At 49.1% G+C, this 17,147-nt stretch overlaps 2 protein-coding genes across 3 annotated transcripts in view; both read left to right on the plus strand.

The window, feature by feature from the left end:
• RRP12 (ribosomal RNA processing 12 homolog) overlaps nt 1–3,829 on the plus strand; it is a 30,585-nt gene extending 26,756 nt beyond the window's left edge. Inside the window, exons 32-35 of one of the 2 annotated variants that reach the window (XR_004972169.1) lie at nt 642–709; nt 983–1,065; nt 1,413–2,752; nt 3,413–3,829. Coding sequence is in view for 1 of the 2 variants with exons in the window: in XM_036336455.1 (XP_036192348.1) it covers nt 642–709; nt 983–1,065; nt 1,413–1,515 (254 nt within the window). In the remaining variant the exon portion in view is untranslated. Of the gene's footprint in view, nt 1–641; nt 710–982; nt 1,066–1,412; nt 2,753–3,412 lie in introns of those variants that run through there. The other variant, XM_036336455.1, reaches the window with a different exon arrangement.
• Nucleotides 3,830–13,620: 9,791 nt separating this feature from the next.
• On the plus strand, nt 13,621–16,582 carry FRAT2 (FRAT regulator of WNT signaling pathway 2). The gene is made up of 2 exons (XM_036336457.1): nt 13,621–13,652; nt 14,142–16,582. Exon 2 carries the CDS (start codon nt 14,539–14,541, stop codon nt 15,208–15,210), a length of 672 nt encoding a protein of 223 aa, XP_036192350.1. The 5' UTR covers nt 13,621–13,652; nt 14,142–14,538; the 3' UTR covers nt 15,211–16,582.
• The last annotated feature ends 565 nt before the right edge of the window (nt 16,583–17,147 follow it).

A 17,147-nucleotide genomic window follows, 5' to 3' on the forward strand; every position in this document is an offset into this window, starting at 1 on the left:
GTATTGCAGGCAGAGCCATGAGGTTGTGCGGCCAGGTTGCACTCAGTTGCCACCAGCAAAGATTGGCTGATACTTTGGCAATCCTCCCAAGTTAGCATTGCAGGATTTCATCCACAACTGTGTTGAAGTGTAGGCTGGAAATGACACTGATCTTGGAAGTATATGGGTTCCTTTAAGCATAGCTTTCACATCTGTACGATGGACTAAGAGTTGCCGTTCTGTCTCACGGGGTTGGTGTGAGAGAAGGCCTGTAGTGCCTCATTTTACAGATGAAGTGAAGAGGCTCCAGAAAGTTAAGAGACTTGCCTGAGGTTCGAGCTTGGAGTTGAACCTGGGTCTGTCTGACTTCCAAGCCGGTGTCCTTTCTCCTAGAACAAATGGAGCAGATTAGCTTTGGAGAGTGGGGGTATTTTATGTTAGTGGAGAATATATGTTCCCTGGGTTCGAGTCAGTCTGAGGAGCCCTGTGGTCTATCAAGTCAGTGGACAGGCCTTCTCAAGAAAGGTATTTGTCCTCGGTTGTTGGGGGACAGAGCCAGGTTCCCGGCCGTGACCCATCTCCCCGACAGTTCTCTGAAGAGGTGTTCATTACCTCTCGGAGGAGGCTGCCCTGGCTTAGTCTGACCTCTGTTCCCCCTCTAGCTGGAGGCTCTGGCATCCATCGCCCTGTGGGCAAGAAGGCTACACCCGGGGCCGAATACAAGGCCAAGGTAAGAGCTGTTGGTGGCGGCAGAGCGTCTGGGGAAGGGCGGGCAGCTGTGCTGTCCTGGGGAGGCACCTGTGGAGCCAGACGGAGGGCCACAGGGAGGTCTTGTTAGCATCTAAAGTCCAGACCTTGGGTTGGCTTCCAGAGCCATGAAAAGTCTTTGGCGCCACCTAAGGCACAGAATGAAGGGCAGGGAGGACGCAGGGTTAGGTAAATCGGGAGGGGGAAGAAGGGGAACCCTGCACTCCTAGCTGACTTTGTTTCTCTGGGTGAGCAGAAAGCAAAGGGTGACGTGAAGAAGAAAGGTCGGCTCGATCCCTATGCTTACATCCCCCTCAACAGAACCAAGCTCAACCGCAGGTATGATGCTGTGTGGGGTGGGGGGGAGGGGCGAGCTGAAGCTGTGCTCTGGGGGGCCTTATTCTCATTAAGCTCTCAGTTCAATTGCTCAAGTCTCTTCCAGTGTTTTAGTTTTACTTTTTCACATCCATCTTCATGTGGTTGGTGCCTACATGTATTGTTCACTTGAACTGCCCCTTTGAACATGATGGGTAGCTCATGGCCTGCCCAGACCATGGCCTGCCACTTCCGGCAGCACTCCCGCTACTCCTCTATTCCTGCTGGTGGGGGAGCCATCTTTTGACATTATGGGAAGGAGGGCCCCCTGTTCTCAGTGAGATGTGACCCTTCTGTTCCTGTCCCTGCAGGAAGAAGGTGAAGCTGCAGGGACAGTTCAAAGGCCTGGTGAAAGCTGCCCAGCGGGGATCTCAGGTGGGACACAAGCTCCGCAGAAAGGCTCGTCAGCCCTGAACCCCAGGCCCCAGGGCTGCTCTGCGGCCCAGGCTGTGGCACCGCCAGGACTCAGAATGAACTGTAGGAATCAGGGCTTGGTTCCCAGAGGCACAGGATTTGGGGAATTCCAAACGGGAATCGCCTTTTAGAGATGTCCTTGGGACCTGGAGGTGGGGACGTGCCTCAGTGCCTGTGCATAGGCCAGCGAGGCGCCGGTGCCTTCTGCCTGGAGTGGCCTGTGCAGCAGAGCGGACGATCTTCCATTCGCTCCAGCTGCTCACGCCACAGGGCACTCTCAGCCCAGCTGTCGTCCAGGTGTGTGAGGTTTGCTGTGACCGACATAGAATAAACCTGCATCGCCACGCATTATCCCTACAAACATTGTGTTTCATCACCTGCCTCCTTCGGGGACAAGAACAGTGTCTGATCATTGGCAACAGTGTCTTGACCCCTTCCTCTCAATCCTGGCATCCAGTCCAGGGCATAGGGTGATAGCTCAGGGACACCCACCTGGTTGAGCACCACACTCAGACTAGAAAGGGAACTACAGCGTGGCTGCCTCTGAGCTCAAGTTTCTCCCAGCCACTTTGTTCACTGATTCAGCAGTGTTTCCAAGGCCCTCCGTCTGCCAAGCACCTGTCTGATCCTCACCTCCTCTTTTTTCCAGACCAGTGGGTCAGGTTGTGGTACCCAGCAGAGTGAATCCTGCTGCTCAGCTTGTTGGTCTGGAGCAGAGAAGATGCAGACCCCCCTCGCTCCTCAGGTCACTTGTCCATCAGGGTTCTCCTTGTGTGTCGGTTCCCAGCAGGCATCAAGAAGCAAAGACCCCAGGGCTACCGCCACCCCCAAATATGAGGGTTTATGCTTTAGCCCCTGGCATTTGATTGACAGCTTTCCTCATCTCAGAACCTTTCTGTTTGAGATGAGATCAAACACATATGCAAACGTTACTTAATCATTTCCATCCCGTTTTATGCCCTTGGCTCTGATGAAGCTCCCAGGAGACCCTGTGCACTTTCCCACTCATCCTCTGTGGGCACTCAAGTCTTGACCCCAAATTAGGACGTTTCCTCCTGCTGATTTTGGGCTAGGAAGCGTGAAGGAACTACACTTCGCCCAGAGGTGGCGCTGTGCACATGCCTTGTTCACAGTCTGGAATGGGACAGCAGCAAGAAAGGTCGTCAAAAGAAGTGGTGTTAAAGATTTGCAAAGGTGGTCCAACCGTGACCCCCATCGTTACACTTCTGGGTACAAGGTGGGTCAAATTAAGCCTATCCAGCCTTTATTATTTTTCTCAGGAAATATATCCAGAGGTGGTAGGGGCTTCATGTAAGTAGATGCAGGTATGAGCTAATTGCCCAGTATTGATGTCTTTTTAAAAAGTTTGAAGCCAACTTGCTTATTATAGCGTATTTTCTAAGGAGCTTTGTTTTCTTTCAAAGGTGGGAGGGGCAGGTAACCAAGAAAGGTTGTTGTTAGTGATGTGCTGAACTTAATATTCTCTTGGAAGTAGACTTGAAGTGTGAATTATCTTGATGCAGAGGCAAGAATTAATCTGCCCCATAAATTTCAGGTGTTTGAAACATCTCTGATGAAAGTCGATACTGCTTTTGTTTCTTTCCCTTTTTTTAAAATATATTTTTATTGGTTTCAGAGAGAGGAAGGGAGAGAGAGATAGAAACTTCAATGATGAGAGAGAATCACTGATTGGCTGCCTCCTGCATGCCCCCTACTGAGTATTGAGTCGAGCCCACAACTAGGGCATGTGCCCTGACCGGGAATCGAACTAGGACCTCCTAGTTCATAGGTTGACACTCAACCACTGAGCCACCCTGGTTGGCAATACTGCTTTTGTTTTAATAATAGAGGTACAGGGGAATCAGGAGTGTTCAACACAAGGCTTGTTCAATTTCAGGGCAACTACAATGGTTGAGGGCCTCCACCAAGATCCAGATTTGCCACTTTAACTCCATTGTGCTTTTGGCAATGCCAGACTCAGAGACTTCTTCAGGCTCTTTTCTGGGGTCAATCCTCTACTCATTCACAGAAATGGAAGACAGAATACCCCACCTGACTGCACCAAAACAGCAACCTTTGTATTGGCATGGGATTTGGTCAGGCAGTTTGCTCATGACACGTCTGGACACAGGAGGATCAAGTTAAGCCAAGCCTACCCCAGGCACCAGTTTACTAGTATTCCTGACAGTGGCTGTCATGTTAGGTCTATGGTCTTATTTGCAAGCCTGCCTCAGTCCACATGCTTGGTCATGTTTTTCTGTATTGTTTGCAACATGTGAGAAAATTAAGACATTAAAGTAGTCTGTTTTCATTATTTTTGGTTGCATATGCTTCTTCAAAGGGTAACTTAGAAAATTAGAATGTATTCTCTATTTCACTATTAAGGTAATAAAGATTGCCCTAGCCAGTTTGGCTCAGTGGATAGAGCGTTGGCCTATGGTCTGAGGGGTCCCAGGTTTGATTCCAGTCAAGGGCACATGCCCAGGTTAGGAACTCGATCCCTGGTAGGGGGTATGCAGGAGGCAGCCGATCAATGATTCTCTCTCATTATTGATGTTTCTATCTCCCTCTCCCTTCCTCTCTGAAATCAATAAAAATATTTTTTTTAAAAAATAAAAATGATAATAAAGATTCACAGAAAATTTGGAAAAAAACGGGCTAGAATCATTCCACCAACTTCTGTTAACCCCAGTATGTTTCATCCCTATTTTCTTTTTCTATACACAGGGCATTTGGGGATACAAATACAGTGTTAAAATACAAGTTTATATTCTAAATTTGCGTTTGACTATCACAAAGTTTTTACTTACCAATGTACACACTTCGTAAACGTTTTCAATGACCTGGCTGAAGCCCCTGCCCTGTGGACCTGGCTCAGTTCATTTACGAAGGATCTTTGAGTCCGTAAGTGTTTTGCTCCTTGATGTACACAGGAATTTAACGCCATCACTCGATCCTGCTCATGTGCAAAGCAATATTTAGGAAATGACATGACGACTGCTCTTTGTTCTATTTTTGGTATATGATAGTATGAATAGGTAACTGTGCTCCAGAAAATAACCCTGAATAGGGGCCGTGTAAGCTGGCATGCCGTTTCCTGAAATCATACTTACTGTAGCTGCTGCCATTAGAAACATTTACCAAGCTGTTAGCGGCTAGCTGGGCCATCCAGGGCCATGGCTGCAGTGGCAGAAGGTTTTCTCCCAAGTCCCGTTGATTGGTCATGAAGGGCCTAGCACAGGATTTGAAGGCTGTGGTCAATTATCAGTAGATGTTAAGAATGAGGTGAAGGGTGTGGCCCCCTGCCACTATGTACAAAGGCTACACAGTCATTTCTGGTTGGTCTGGACATCAACTTTGCAAATCTAAAATCAGAACTGGTCAGGTTTAGAGACGAAGAAACTGACTTCCAAGAGGCCTAGTCAAAATGGCAATTTATTCATTTGTATTGAGAATATAACCACTAAGGGGCCCAAGAGTTGGTGTCATGGTGACTGCTCTGTACACATTCTCTCCTGTGGAGCAAGTTAAAATCCAAGGCTTTAGTGAGCATGAAGCAGGGCAAAGGGAATCAGACGGCGATATGTTAAAAATATCATGGAGGCCCTGTTCCTCCGCGCAGCTCAGTGTGGAGGGTGTTGTCCTAATATGCTAAGGTTGCAGGTTCAGTCCCCAGGTAGAGCCCGTACAAGAATCAACCAATGAATGCATAAGTAAGTAGAACAACAAATTGATGTTTCTCTCCCCAAATCAATAAATACATTTTTTTTTAAATATATTTTTTATTGATTCTTTACAGAGAGGAAGGGAGAGAGACAGAGAGTCAGAAACATCGATGAGAGAGAAACATCGACCAGCCGCCTCCTGCACATCCCCCACCGGGGATGTGCCCGCAACCCAGGCACATGCCCCTGACCGGAATCGAACCTCGGACCCTTCAGTCCGCAGGCCGACGCTCTATCCACTGAGCCAAACCGGTCTCGGCAATAAATACATTTTTAAAAATGTCTTTGAGGTAGAATGGCTCTCCGGGTAGGTGGGACACACCTGCACACTGGGTCCCCCTCTGTTCTGGTTAGTGCTGCAGAACCTGCCAGGTCCTTCCTCTCTGGTGTCTTCTAGAGCCACTTACCTGCTGTTCATAAGCTGTTCTGAGATTTCACTTGGCTCCTGCTTCCTTTGCATGCAGGCATGCCTGGATCGAATTTCCAAGCCCTGCCCTTCTGGCTTTCACCAGGGATATGTCCTCTCCCTCTGGGACCTTGTACAGATAACTTATCCTGTCCATCATGTGTGGGCTTGCAGGGTTTAACTTGGAGAGGGCAGCTTGATTTCCAGATTCCAGGGTGTCACCCGTAGACCCATAGGTGCCAGTGACAGAGCTGATACGATTTTAGATCAGAATTCCAGGGAGGATCTGAGGCACTGATGACAGGCAGATGGATTTGTGAATGGTGCCAGGAATGGCCTGTACAGTCCTTATGGCTCCTCTGCAGGTTCTGCAAGCTCTTGGAAAGTCTTGCTTTGAACCAGAACAGTTGCTACACCATACATCTTGGACTTGAGGCCACTGAGCCTGAAGTATGTACCAAGCCGATAACCTGAGACCAGCCCTCAGTTGTAAATATGCTCATAAAAATGACGAGGTGCAGTGTTACCTGAGCAGATTTTACACGGCCGCATACATTGATTGGATGGTTGTGTGATAATACTTATCTTAAATGTCTCCCTCAATCATTCCAGGAGCTAGTTCAATTCCCTGCAAGTAGGTGGGGTACACCTCCAAAGCAAATAATAATCAGGATTATTACCTGTTAAAGCTGAGCTGACATCCAGTATTTATTCTAAGAAAATCCTTTCCTACCCACACGAGGACAATCAGGGCTCACGTGGACCCCTCAGGACTTCACACAGGGGTGCAGTCCTACCTGATCCACACCTGTCAGATTCGAATCTCCTGTGTAGCAATAACAACTTGGGCTATACAGAGCCCTCCAATTTACCAAACACAGTCACATGCATCATCTCTTGATCCTGCAACAGTCACATTATGATTGTGGTTCTTATGAACATGATCCCACTTCACAGCTGAGAACCCAAAGGCAAAGTTAAGCAGGTGCCATAAGGTAGCTCCCAGGCTTCCAGAGTTCACGCCCATGTGGTTGCCACCCTAGGTAACAGCCCTGGAGAACACAGTGTTGCAAAGAGACTTGACTGAATTTCAGAATACTTGGTGCCGTTGGGACACCAGAGTCTGTTCCCTTTCCCGCTCATCACCTTGTAGGCCCTGCAACAGGCACTAAAACCAAGTTTGGAGCCGGTTTCTTCACCCTTGGTGAGAAGAGGGAGGAGTTGTCCCAGGATTGACTTTCTTGAGGACTCTGAGTGGCTGGGCAGAAACCTAGGGCAGGGTAGGGCAGGATCGGGTGGGGTTGCTTGCTGGGTATTGCTTCCTCTTCCATTTCAAGGAGGGGGATGGAGCTGGCTAGCAAGTCTTTCTGCCTTTTCTTCCTTTCTGCCATTTTCTTCTTCCACATTCCTAGTCTCCCCTACCCTGCACGTACACACACACTTGCGTGATGCATTTATTCTGAGCAAAGAACTTCCTTCCAAAAAAAAACAACAACAAACATTTTGTGAGGCATGGGACATACAGTAGTAAGCAAATCCGACAGGATCTTTGCCTTCACAAAGGTTACGAGGAGGGGACAGATAAAACACATGATTGGAAAAGTGCTTGGTGTCTAAGTGCAGATGCCATGCAGGAACCTGACTTAGATGAGGGGCCATGGTGGGAGGGCCTCTAGGAGTGACTGATGTTTGTCTACCACTAGAAGGGTGAGCAGGCTTTAGGTTAGGTTGTTCGCCTAAACAACCAAGACTCCAAAATTACCCAATCCCTAAGGGCCTAAGGGCAATGATCTGGTTGGAAAGTGGGTTCCATTAGGGACCTGTCTTGAGGCCCTGTTGCATACCAAGCTCCTCCCTGTTTTTACTTAGATTGTGTGTGTGTGTGTCTCGGTGGGAAGGTGGGTGTCAGGAATGGTGGGGGTGGCACTGTTAAAGCTCCTCTCACCCACTTTTGGGCCATGTTCCGGAGTAAGGAGTAGCATGTGTAGGTGCCTTGGAGCCCAAAGAGTTTAGCCTTTCCAAAGAACTGTTGGAAGGCTCAGTACATGCATGTAATAACTACAAATAAATGTTAGGTGGCCCTAACTGATTTGGCTCAGTGGATAGAGCATCGGCCTGTGGACTGAGGGGTCCCAGGTTTGATTCCGATCAAGGGCACATTGCCCGGGTTTCAGACTTGATCCCCAGTAGTGGGCCTGCAGGTGGCAGCCAGTCAATGATTCTCATCATTGATGTTTATCTCTCTCCCTTCCCTTCCTCCCTGAAATCAATAAAAACATATATTTTTAAAAGTTAGGTATAATTACCTAAATTCTTATCTAATTGAATATCACAGGGTGTATTTGTTCTTTGGAGGAGTCAGGAGTTTTTATTTATTTAAATGCATAGTCCAGCCCTGGCTGGTTTGGCTCAGTGGATAAAGCATCGGCCTGCGGCCTGAGGGGTCTCAGGTTCGATTCTGGTTGGGGGTACATGCCTGGGTTGCGGGCTCAGTCCCCAGTGGGGGGCGTGCAGGAGGCAGCCGATCAGTAATTCTCTCTCATCATTGATGTTTCTATCTCTCTCTCCCTCTCCCTTCCTCTCTGAGGTCAATAAAAATATATTTTAAAAAAATAAAAATAAATGCATAGTCCATCTACATTCACAAATTTATATAATAAAAGCCAAATATACAGCAAAACTGCTGGAAGAGAAAATATTATACCCACATAGTAGAAGAGAGAAGAGTGAGCCCCCAAACCAAGACTCAGAAGATTCTAGAAGTGGGCTTTGGGGGGGGGGGGGGGGGCTGGAGTAAGAGGCGGAGCATGGTGCACTTGGGGCAGGGCCCTGCTGAGAGTAAGTCTCCCTGTCCTCTTGTCGGCTATTTTGGGTCTGGTCATCCTAATTGTGTGAGAGGAATGTTAGGAAGGGCTAGAAATGACAGGCCTGGATGTAACAGTCAAGCTGTTCACCCAGCATCTTAGAGCCAGGGCAACCTTCAGGGCAGCTTTGCAAATGGGAATACTGAGGCCCAGAACGGGGACCGCAGGTCCCAGCATCAATGACCTGCATTGGAAGCATGGTGAAGACATAATTACTTCACATCAGCAAATAGATGATGGTCGCAATTACAAAGAAAGAAAGAACTAGCCCTAGCCAGTTTGGCTCAGTGGATAGAGACTTGGACTGCAGAATGAAGGGGCCCTGGTTTGATTCCGGTCAAAGGCACATACCTCAGCTGCAGGTTCGATCCCGGGACCTGGTTGGAGTGTGTGTGGGAAGCAACCAATTGATGTATCTCTCTTCCATCGATGTTTCTCGCTCTGTGTCTCTCGCCCTCCCTTCCACTCTCTCTAAAAATCAATGGAAAAATATTCTCGGGTGAGGATTTACAAAAAGAAAAAACAAAACAAAAAATCAACAAGAAAGCAAAAAAGAAAGAAATAGATCAAATACCAGACATAACATAGTACTTCTTATTGAGGTGAAATTCACATAACACAAACTAGCCATTTTAAAATGTACAATTCAGTGGCATTTAGTACACCCACCTCTAAGAAGTTCCAAACATTTCAACACTCCCCCAAAAATACCTCATTCCCATTAGCAGTTACTTCCCCTGTCCAGGCCCCCAGACCTAAGCAAATACTGATCTGCTTTCTGTCTCTTTGGATGTACCTATTCTGGATCGTTCATATGAATGGAATACATGGCCTTTTGTGTCTGGCTTCTTTCAATAAGCATAATGTTTCTGAGCATGATGTAGTGCACCAACACTTCATCCCTTTTTTATTTTTTAATTATATTTTATTGATTTTTTACAGAGAGGAAGGGAGAGGGATAGAGTCAGAAACATAGATGAGAGAGAAACATCGACCAGCTGCCTCCTGCACACTCCCCATTGGGTATGTGCCTGCAACCAAGGTACATGCCCCTGACCAGAATCGAACCTGGGACCCTTGAGTCCATAGGCCGATGCTCTATCCACTGAGCCAAACCAGTCAGGGCTTCATCCCTTTTTTAAAAAAAAAATATTTTCATTGATTTCACAGAGGAAGGAAGAGGGAGAGAGAGAGAGAAACATCAGTGATGAGAGAGAAACATCAATGGTGAGAGAGAATCATTGATCCGCTGCCTCCTGCACGCCCCTTACTGGAGATGGAGCCTGCAACCTGGGCATATGCCCTTGACCACAATCGAACCCGGGACCCTTGAGTCCATAGGCCGATGCTCTATCCACTGAGCCAAACCGACCAGGGCTCATCCCTTTTTTATGACTAATATTCCTGTGGATGGGTATACCACAGTTTATTTATACACTCATCCACCAATGGACCACAACATAGAATTTGCATATTTTTGGACTTGAACATCATCACTAAGACTATTTCTACTCCCTAAAACCTAACTCTAATATCACTCCCCCACGGGTCATGTGATAAGCCTTCCCATACAAGTTCTCAGGTAATATCACAATTTTGCAAAGAAGTGATTATCACACACACACACACACACACACACACACACACACACACACACCCCATCTTTTCACAGATTCGGAATCTGAGGCACAAAACGATGAAGTGACTGGATCCAGGTGGGATTCCAAGCCTCGTGTCCACCCCTCCCCACCCCCACTGGTGTCTCTGATTGTGGGTAATTGAAAACAAAGTCCATGTGGAAAGCAAACTCCTTGGGAAGGATTTCAACGCAGTGTAAACGAATGCAGAAAATCCATGAGTTCTGTGTCCTTCTGAACACCCTCTGTGTCTCTTTCCAGGCAGGCAGCCAGCCTGCCAGGCACACAGCTCTCATCGCTTCCCTTTTTGATACTCCCTCATTACTTTTAATTGCATCTGAGCCTCTGTAGCATCTTGTATTTTGATTCCTAATCCAGGGCATTTCTCTGCCTCCCACTGGTCCAACACGGCATTCTCTCTCGTAGCTCTCTAGAGGAGTGCCCCCGAAAATGGAATTGGTCTTCTGTAATGAATTCATCTCTATAATGAATAGTATAACATCCAAGTTCCGAGCATATTTACATAGCAATCTCCATACACAAGCAACATTACAAAGGGAATGTTTTTTAAAAGAATGCCATCTCAAAGCTCCATTTCCTATAGTACTAAGAACACTATGGGAATTACCATGACAAGAAGACAAAAGTGACTTCCAGGGATGCTGGATAGAGACAATAACACCAGCCCTATTAATGTTTAAAGCCAATGGAGCATAAAACTGCTTTTCTCTACTTACAGGCAGGCATCATCTTATAGCGAGGAGGGAAAAAAATTACCATTTAACTCTGCTGAAATCCATAAGCTCTCCCCTAATTTTCATTCCCCTTGAAATTCTCCAGTTAAAACCATCAGAATGAAAATGAGAATCACTCTGGGGGAAATGGCTTCCAATCCTCCTCAGTAAAGGTGTGAAGAGCCCTCCACGGAGATGAAGGAGGAAGGCTGCCTGTCAGTCACCAAAACCTGCAGAACTAGTGTGGTGACACTCTGGGATTTGGGAGCCTCTGGGCTGACTTCACGAGGGCTTTAAACAATCCCAGGTCTGGGTAGATGTGAGGGAGACAGAATACAAGGACTGGGCAAGTTCAAGGCAGTCATGCCTGTGGGGTGTGTTTTACTTAGTGGGCTGCAAGGGGGAACATCATTACTATATTAGCTGTTTCCCTGGGGGGATCGCTGGAATGGAGCCAGGCCTCTGTTAGTAAACCATTGGACCTGATCCCACATTACATTTGTGTAATGCCTGACAAAGCCTGTTCCCCTTTATCTCATTTGATCCTGAAAACAATCCTCAGAGGGAGGCAGGGCAGGGATTATTTTTTCCATTTTACAACTGAAAACACTTGTAAACTGATTTGCCAGGAGCCACAACACCCCAGACATGGCAGGAATGAGACTTGAATCTAGGTCTTTGTACAACCTGTTCAGGGTTCTTTTGACTGCACACCGCAGACTGATCAAAATATTTCCAGCCCCACCCAGTCCTCACATTCATCAGCTTAACAGCAACTGGGAGCTCACCACCACAGAGGCTGTGTTTATACTGCTCACACACCTCTGTCCTAAAGAAAAAATACTGCCCTGATTGGCAAGCTATCTGAGGGGAAAAAAAGAAAAAGAAAAACATTAGTTCATACCATCTCCCTGCACCAAAGCAAAATTAATCCAGATGGCTTTGAAAAAAATGAAGGCATTAGGAAAATCTAGGGAAATTTTAACTGAGTAATAATTTTTCTGGAGGCAATAAGACTTTAAATTTAGCACTATGTTAGAAGTCTCAAAGAAAGGGATATTTTAGATTTGACTACATTTGTTACATTTAGTAGGGGAGAAAAAGACTGTATAGGGCCAACAAAAAAACTGAAGATATATTCGTACCAAAAAATGAAAGAAAATGCCCTACCTTGTTTGGCTCAGTGGATAGAGTGTAGGCCTGCGGACTGAAGGGTCCCAGGTTTGATTCCAGTCAAGGGCACATGCCCAGGGTTGCAGGCTCAATCCCTAGTTGGGGGCATGCAGGAGGCAGCCAATCAATGATTCTCATCATTGATGTTTCTGTCTCTTTCTCCCTCTCTCTTCTTCTCTGAAATCAATAAAAATATACTTTTAAAAAAATGAAAGAGCCCTAACCAGTTTGGCTCAGTGGATAGAGCATCGGCCTGCGGACTCAAGGGTCCCAGGTTCAATTCCGGTCAAGGGCATGTACCTTGGTTGCGGACACATCTCCAGTGGGGAGTGTGCAGGAGGCAGCTGATCGATGTTTCTCTCTCATCGATGTTTCTAACTCTCTATCCCTCTCCCTTCCTCTCTGTAAAAAATCAATAAAATATATATTTTTTTAAAAAAATGAAAGAGTTAACTTCTGGGATGTAGGAGTCATGCAAATTAAGAAAAATTCAATAGGAAAAACTTATTAGGGAACAAGTCACAAAAAAGGGAAGTACAGTTGGTTAACATTTATTTATTTAAAAATATGTATCTTTTTTTATTGATTTCAGAGAGGAAGGGAGAGGGGGGGAGAGAGAGAATTATCAATGATGAGAGAGAATCACTCATGATTGGTTGCCTCCTGCACACCCCACACTGGGGATATCCCAGGGCCCACAACCCAGGCATGGTCTCTGACAGGGAATCCAGCCATGACCTCCTGGTTCAGAGGTCTATGCTCAATCACTGAGCCACGCCAGCCCGTCAGTTGGTTAACATTTAGAAAACTAGTGTACCTGAGTAAAATCAAAGAAATGAAAACTGCAAGGAGTTATCAATTTCACCTGTGAAATCCACAAAAATTTAACTAAAATACTCAGATACTAGTGAAGGTGCAATGAGTAATGTATGCTCACCCAATGATGGGAGAGGAAATTCACCCACCTGGAAAGCAATTTGGCACATTTATCAGAAACCTTAAAATATCCATATCCTTTGACCTAAAATTCCATCCCTGGAAATACATTCTTAGGAAAGACTCATCAACATGGAAAGTGCTATGCACAAAAATGTCAGTCACAAGCTTATTTACAACGGTGGAATTAGGCAGACAGTAAACATGAAAGGAATTGTTTAATAATTTATGGAACAGCCACTTGATGGGAACTTACATAATCATTGTATGTTCTCAAAGTACACGCAATAACACTAACCGTTTATGGTGTAATACCAAGTGAAAAGTGTACAACATTGTATATGTGGCTGTTTGTATAACACTTTAATAGAAAAGGCCAGAAAGGGGGCGGGGGAGGAAATGTCTTAATGTGAACCATGTTTGAGTCCTATGATTATTAGAGGATTTTTCATCGTCCTATATTCTATTGGAATCTTTTATGTTATTTATGTATGTATTTATTTATTTATGTTTAACCCTCACCTGAAGATATTTTTCCATTGATTTTTTTTTTTTTTTTTTTTTTAGAAAGTGTAAGAGAGGAAAAGACGGAGAGACACATCAATAGGTTGCCTCCTGCACGCGCCCTGACCAGGGCCGGGCGGGGAGGAGCCTGCAACAAGGTACATGCCCTTGACCTTAATCGAACCAGGACCCTTCAATCCGCAGGCCCACGCTCTATGCACCGAGCCAGACCTGCTAGGGCTGAATCGTTTATTTTTTAATGAACAAAGTCAACTCTTGGTTAGCCATGCGGTGGCGCGTCCTCCTCGCCCTGTGCTAGAGGACTGGGAGTAGGGGGGAAGCTCAGAAATGCTCCCTCGCGTCGATTCAGGCCCCCTTGCTGAGGGCCCCTCAGCACCCCCAATTCTCTCTCCCTTTCCCCGCCCCCACCTTTCAGAAGCCGGACCTGAGCCCACCCCTCCCCCACCCCTCCCCAGTCTGCGGGGGGTGGGGATGGCGGGTGCGCGGGGGAGGAGCGGGGCGGTCCCAAGCGTTGAAGACACGTGGGGAGGGAGCCAGCGTCTGAGGAGGAGGGTTAGGCGTGTGGGTGGGTGTGTCTGCGAGTGGGAGAAACCAACCCAGGTCGCTCAGAGGCTCCCTTGTCTTAGGCCGCTCATCCGCCCGGAGACCTACTAAGGTCTCCCCACGTCCAGGATCCCGTTCAAGGTGGACACCGAGCGCAGATGGGAGAAGACGCCTGCCCCTGCCCTGCGCGGTCCCCGACGCCCCGCGACGCGAAGCCTCCTCGCACGTCTCCCCCCGCCCCGGGCATTGGTAGGGCCCCGCGGCGACGTCACCCATTGTTTACAAATCAACCAGAGCCGGTAGGATTCCTGCTGCCGCGGCTGCTGCGCGCGGCTCGGGTGCCTGCCGCTCTCCCGCTTCGCGTCCGCCCCGGCCTCGGCCCCGGCCCCGGCTTCGGCCCCAGCACCGCACCCGGCTCCGCCGCGGCCCACCGAGCCGCCAGCGACGCCCGCAGAGCTCCCGGTTCCGGGGCGGGGGGCCATGCCGTGCCGGAGGGAAGAGGAAGAGGAAGCCGGCGAGGAAGCGGAGGAGGAGGAAGAGGAGGAGCAGGGCAGCTTCCTCCTGCTGGAGCAGTCGGTGACGCTGGGCGGCTCGGGCGAGGTGGACCGCCTGGTGGCCCAGATCGGCGAGACGCTGCAGCTGGACGCGGGGCAGGACAGCCCGGCTTCCCCGTGCGCGCCCCCCGGGCCGCCGCTGCAGCCCCCGCGGCCCCCGGCGGCGGTGCTGGCGGACAAGGCCCGGCCCCCCGACCGGCCGCTGCTGCTGCCGCCCGCGCCGGCCGCGGCGGTGAACCCGGCGCCGCCGGGGGCCCTTCGCTGCGCCCTCGGGGACCGCGGCCGCGTGCGAGGCCGGGCTGCGCCCTACTTTGTGGCCGAGCTCGCCGCAGGCCCCAGCGCGCTGCCCGGACCGTGCCGGCGGGGATGGTTGCGGAGCGCCGTCGCCTCCCGTCGCCTGCAGCAGCGACGATGGCCCCCGCCCGGGGCGCGCGCCCGCGACGACGACCCGCACCGGCTCCTGCAGCAGCTCGTGCTCTCGGGGAACCTCATCAAGGAGGCCGTGCGGAGGCTCCAGCGAGCTGTCGCCGCGGTTGCAGCCACAGGCCCGGTGGGACCGGACCACGTCGCCCGGCAGCCCTCGGGCGCCTGGCACTGACCCGGGGCCCCAGGAGGAGGAAGAGGAGGCCGCTGCGCAGACCCATCAGCGTCCTGCCCTCACCAGCCCTGAGCTGAAGCCGCCTCGGCAGCAGGGAGGCGTGTGGGGGAAACCTCGGGCCGTGAAGTTACCGCCCCGGCGAGGGTGGGAGAAAACTTGAACGTGGAGAAATGCACGGGCCAGGACAAGTCCGTGCCGCGTGAGAATTCCTCCGGCCACCTTGGTGCCAAGGAGCTGGGATAAACTGGGAGAACTATGGCAGCTACTTTTACTGACTAGTACCTGACCGAACCCTTGGGGGCGTCGTGTGCTTGGATTGTTTAAAGATAGGGCCCCAAGGGGCGGGAATCGTGAGGGCTTTATAACAATACTTGAAAAACTGAATGACAGGAATACATTTTCTTTATTTTCCGGTGGAGGAGCTTAGTGAAAATGGTGCTACAATTGTGCAAAGAAATTCCGGGGGGAAGAAGAAGTGCAGAAGCTTGGTGGGGGGTGGAGGGGTGTATGACCCCCCCTTCTCCCACCGAATCGGCAGCTCCCCGAGGTGGGAGATGTGAACGTCAGTGAGAGGGTGGGAGGGAGGTGGAGAATTTTGAAGGTGGGTAAAGTTGAATTTGGATTTTTAAAGGAATTGACCTTGCCACCTGTAGTCCAAGGTCACGGTTTGCTGTCTGTGGGAGGCTGTGGGGTTCCTGGGAGAGCGAACTCACCCCCCCGTCCTTTCTCTTCCTCCAAGAAGAGCCCTGTCTGTGCTCTCCTACCTTTTGGGAGTCCCCAGAAAAGACATAGGTGGAGAGGGACATGTGGGGAGAGTTGCTTGTTTTTTTTTCTGTGCTTTCCTTTCCAGAACGCCTCCTCCTCCTCCCATGAGGCCACTCTTGGCCATGCCCTGCGCTTTCTCAGAAACGGTCATAAACAATCTCTTGGATCTCCAGTCCTCCCATTCTGCTTTTGTCAATCCACCTGTTCCGGTGTCTGCACTGGTAGATGAGACCCCGGCTCTTTTTCTGCTCTGTTCTGGCCTCTCTGTGGATCCGTGGGTCCTCACCCCTCACAGTTTCCTCCTGCCACCAGCCCTTCTTTGTGAGTGACTGAAACCATTTTTAAAATGTGATTCTCTGAAAGGAGAAACCGCGGGCTTTATCTTTGTGAAACTTGATGGCGCTTTAAGCAAGGTGCCACCCTCCCCCCACCCGACTTTAAGGTAGCTAAACCCATTTTTAAAAAAAAGATTCAATGGCTTTTTCATCCTTCAGATGTAGCTATTGAGGTACACTTCGCACCGGAGTGTCTGAAATTGTGGTGGTCCTGATTTATAGGATTTCTTAATTAAAATGTCTGCTGAATAAATTTGTTTTTTTGTTTTGGAGCGTGGTTTGGCTTTTTGGTGGGAGGTGGAGGAAAGAAGAGAACTTGGGGATACATTTAATAATGAAGAATGCACTTGGGGAGACCCAGGCCCAGCACAGAATGCTGGTAGCCCTGCAGGACTTGTGTGCTTCTCTTCTGGTTGATGGTCCACAAGATCAGAAAATTAAACTGAGCTTTTGTTGTTAATCCTGACCCGAGGATATTTTTTTCCTCTGGTTTTTAGAGAGAGTGGAGGGAAGGGAAGGAGGGGGAGTCAGAGAAACATCGATTGGTTGCCTCTGGTACTCCACCCGACAGGGACAGCCGACAGGCAGGGATCAAACCTGCAACCCAGATACATGCTCTGGACGGGGAATGGAACCTGAGACCCTTCAGTGCTCAGGCCGACACGCTAACCACTGAGTGACACCAGCCAGGCCATTAAAATTTTGTGGAGTCCCTTCCTACTGGCTCCCTTGCCCTTTTTAAGAAAGCCTTTCTTGGCAAAGCCCTGAGCTGGAGCTTCAGGGGAAGTGACTCAGTTTGAGTCAGCCTGCTGCTCACCAGCTATGTCATATGGGGCA

The sequence above is a fragment of the Myotis myotis genome, unplaced genomic scaffold (genome assembly GCF_014108235.1).
Source record: "Myotis myotis isolate mMyoMyo1 unplaced genomic scaffold, mMyoMyo1.p scaffold_m19_p_15, whole genome shotgun sequence".
In the NCBI taxonomy this organism is placed as follows: Eukaryota; Metazoa; Chordata; class Mammalia; order Chiroptera; family Vespertilionidae; genus Myotis; species Myotis myotis.

What these genes read in the sequence shown, in the direction of transcription:
- FRAT2 (XM_036336457.1), top strand. Translation starts at nt 14,539, where the DNA reads ATGCCGTGCCGGAGGGAAGAGGAAGAGGAAGCCGGCGAGGAAGCGGAG.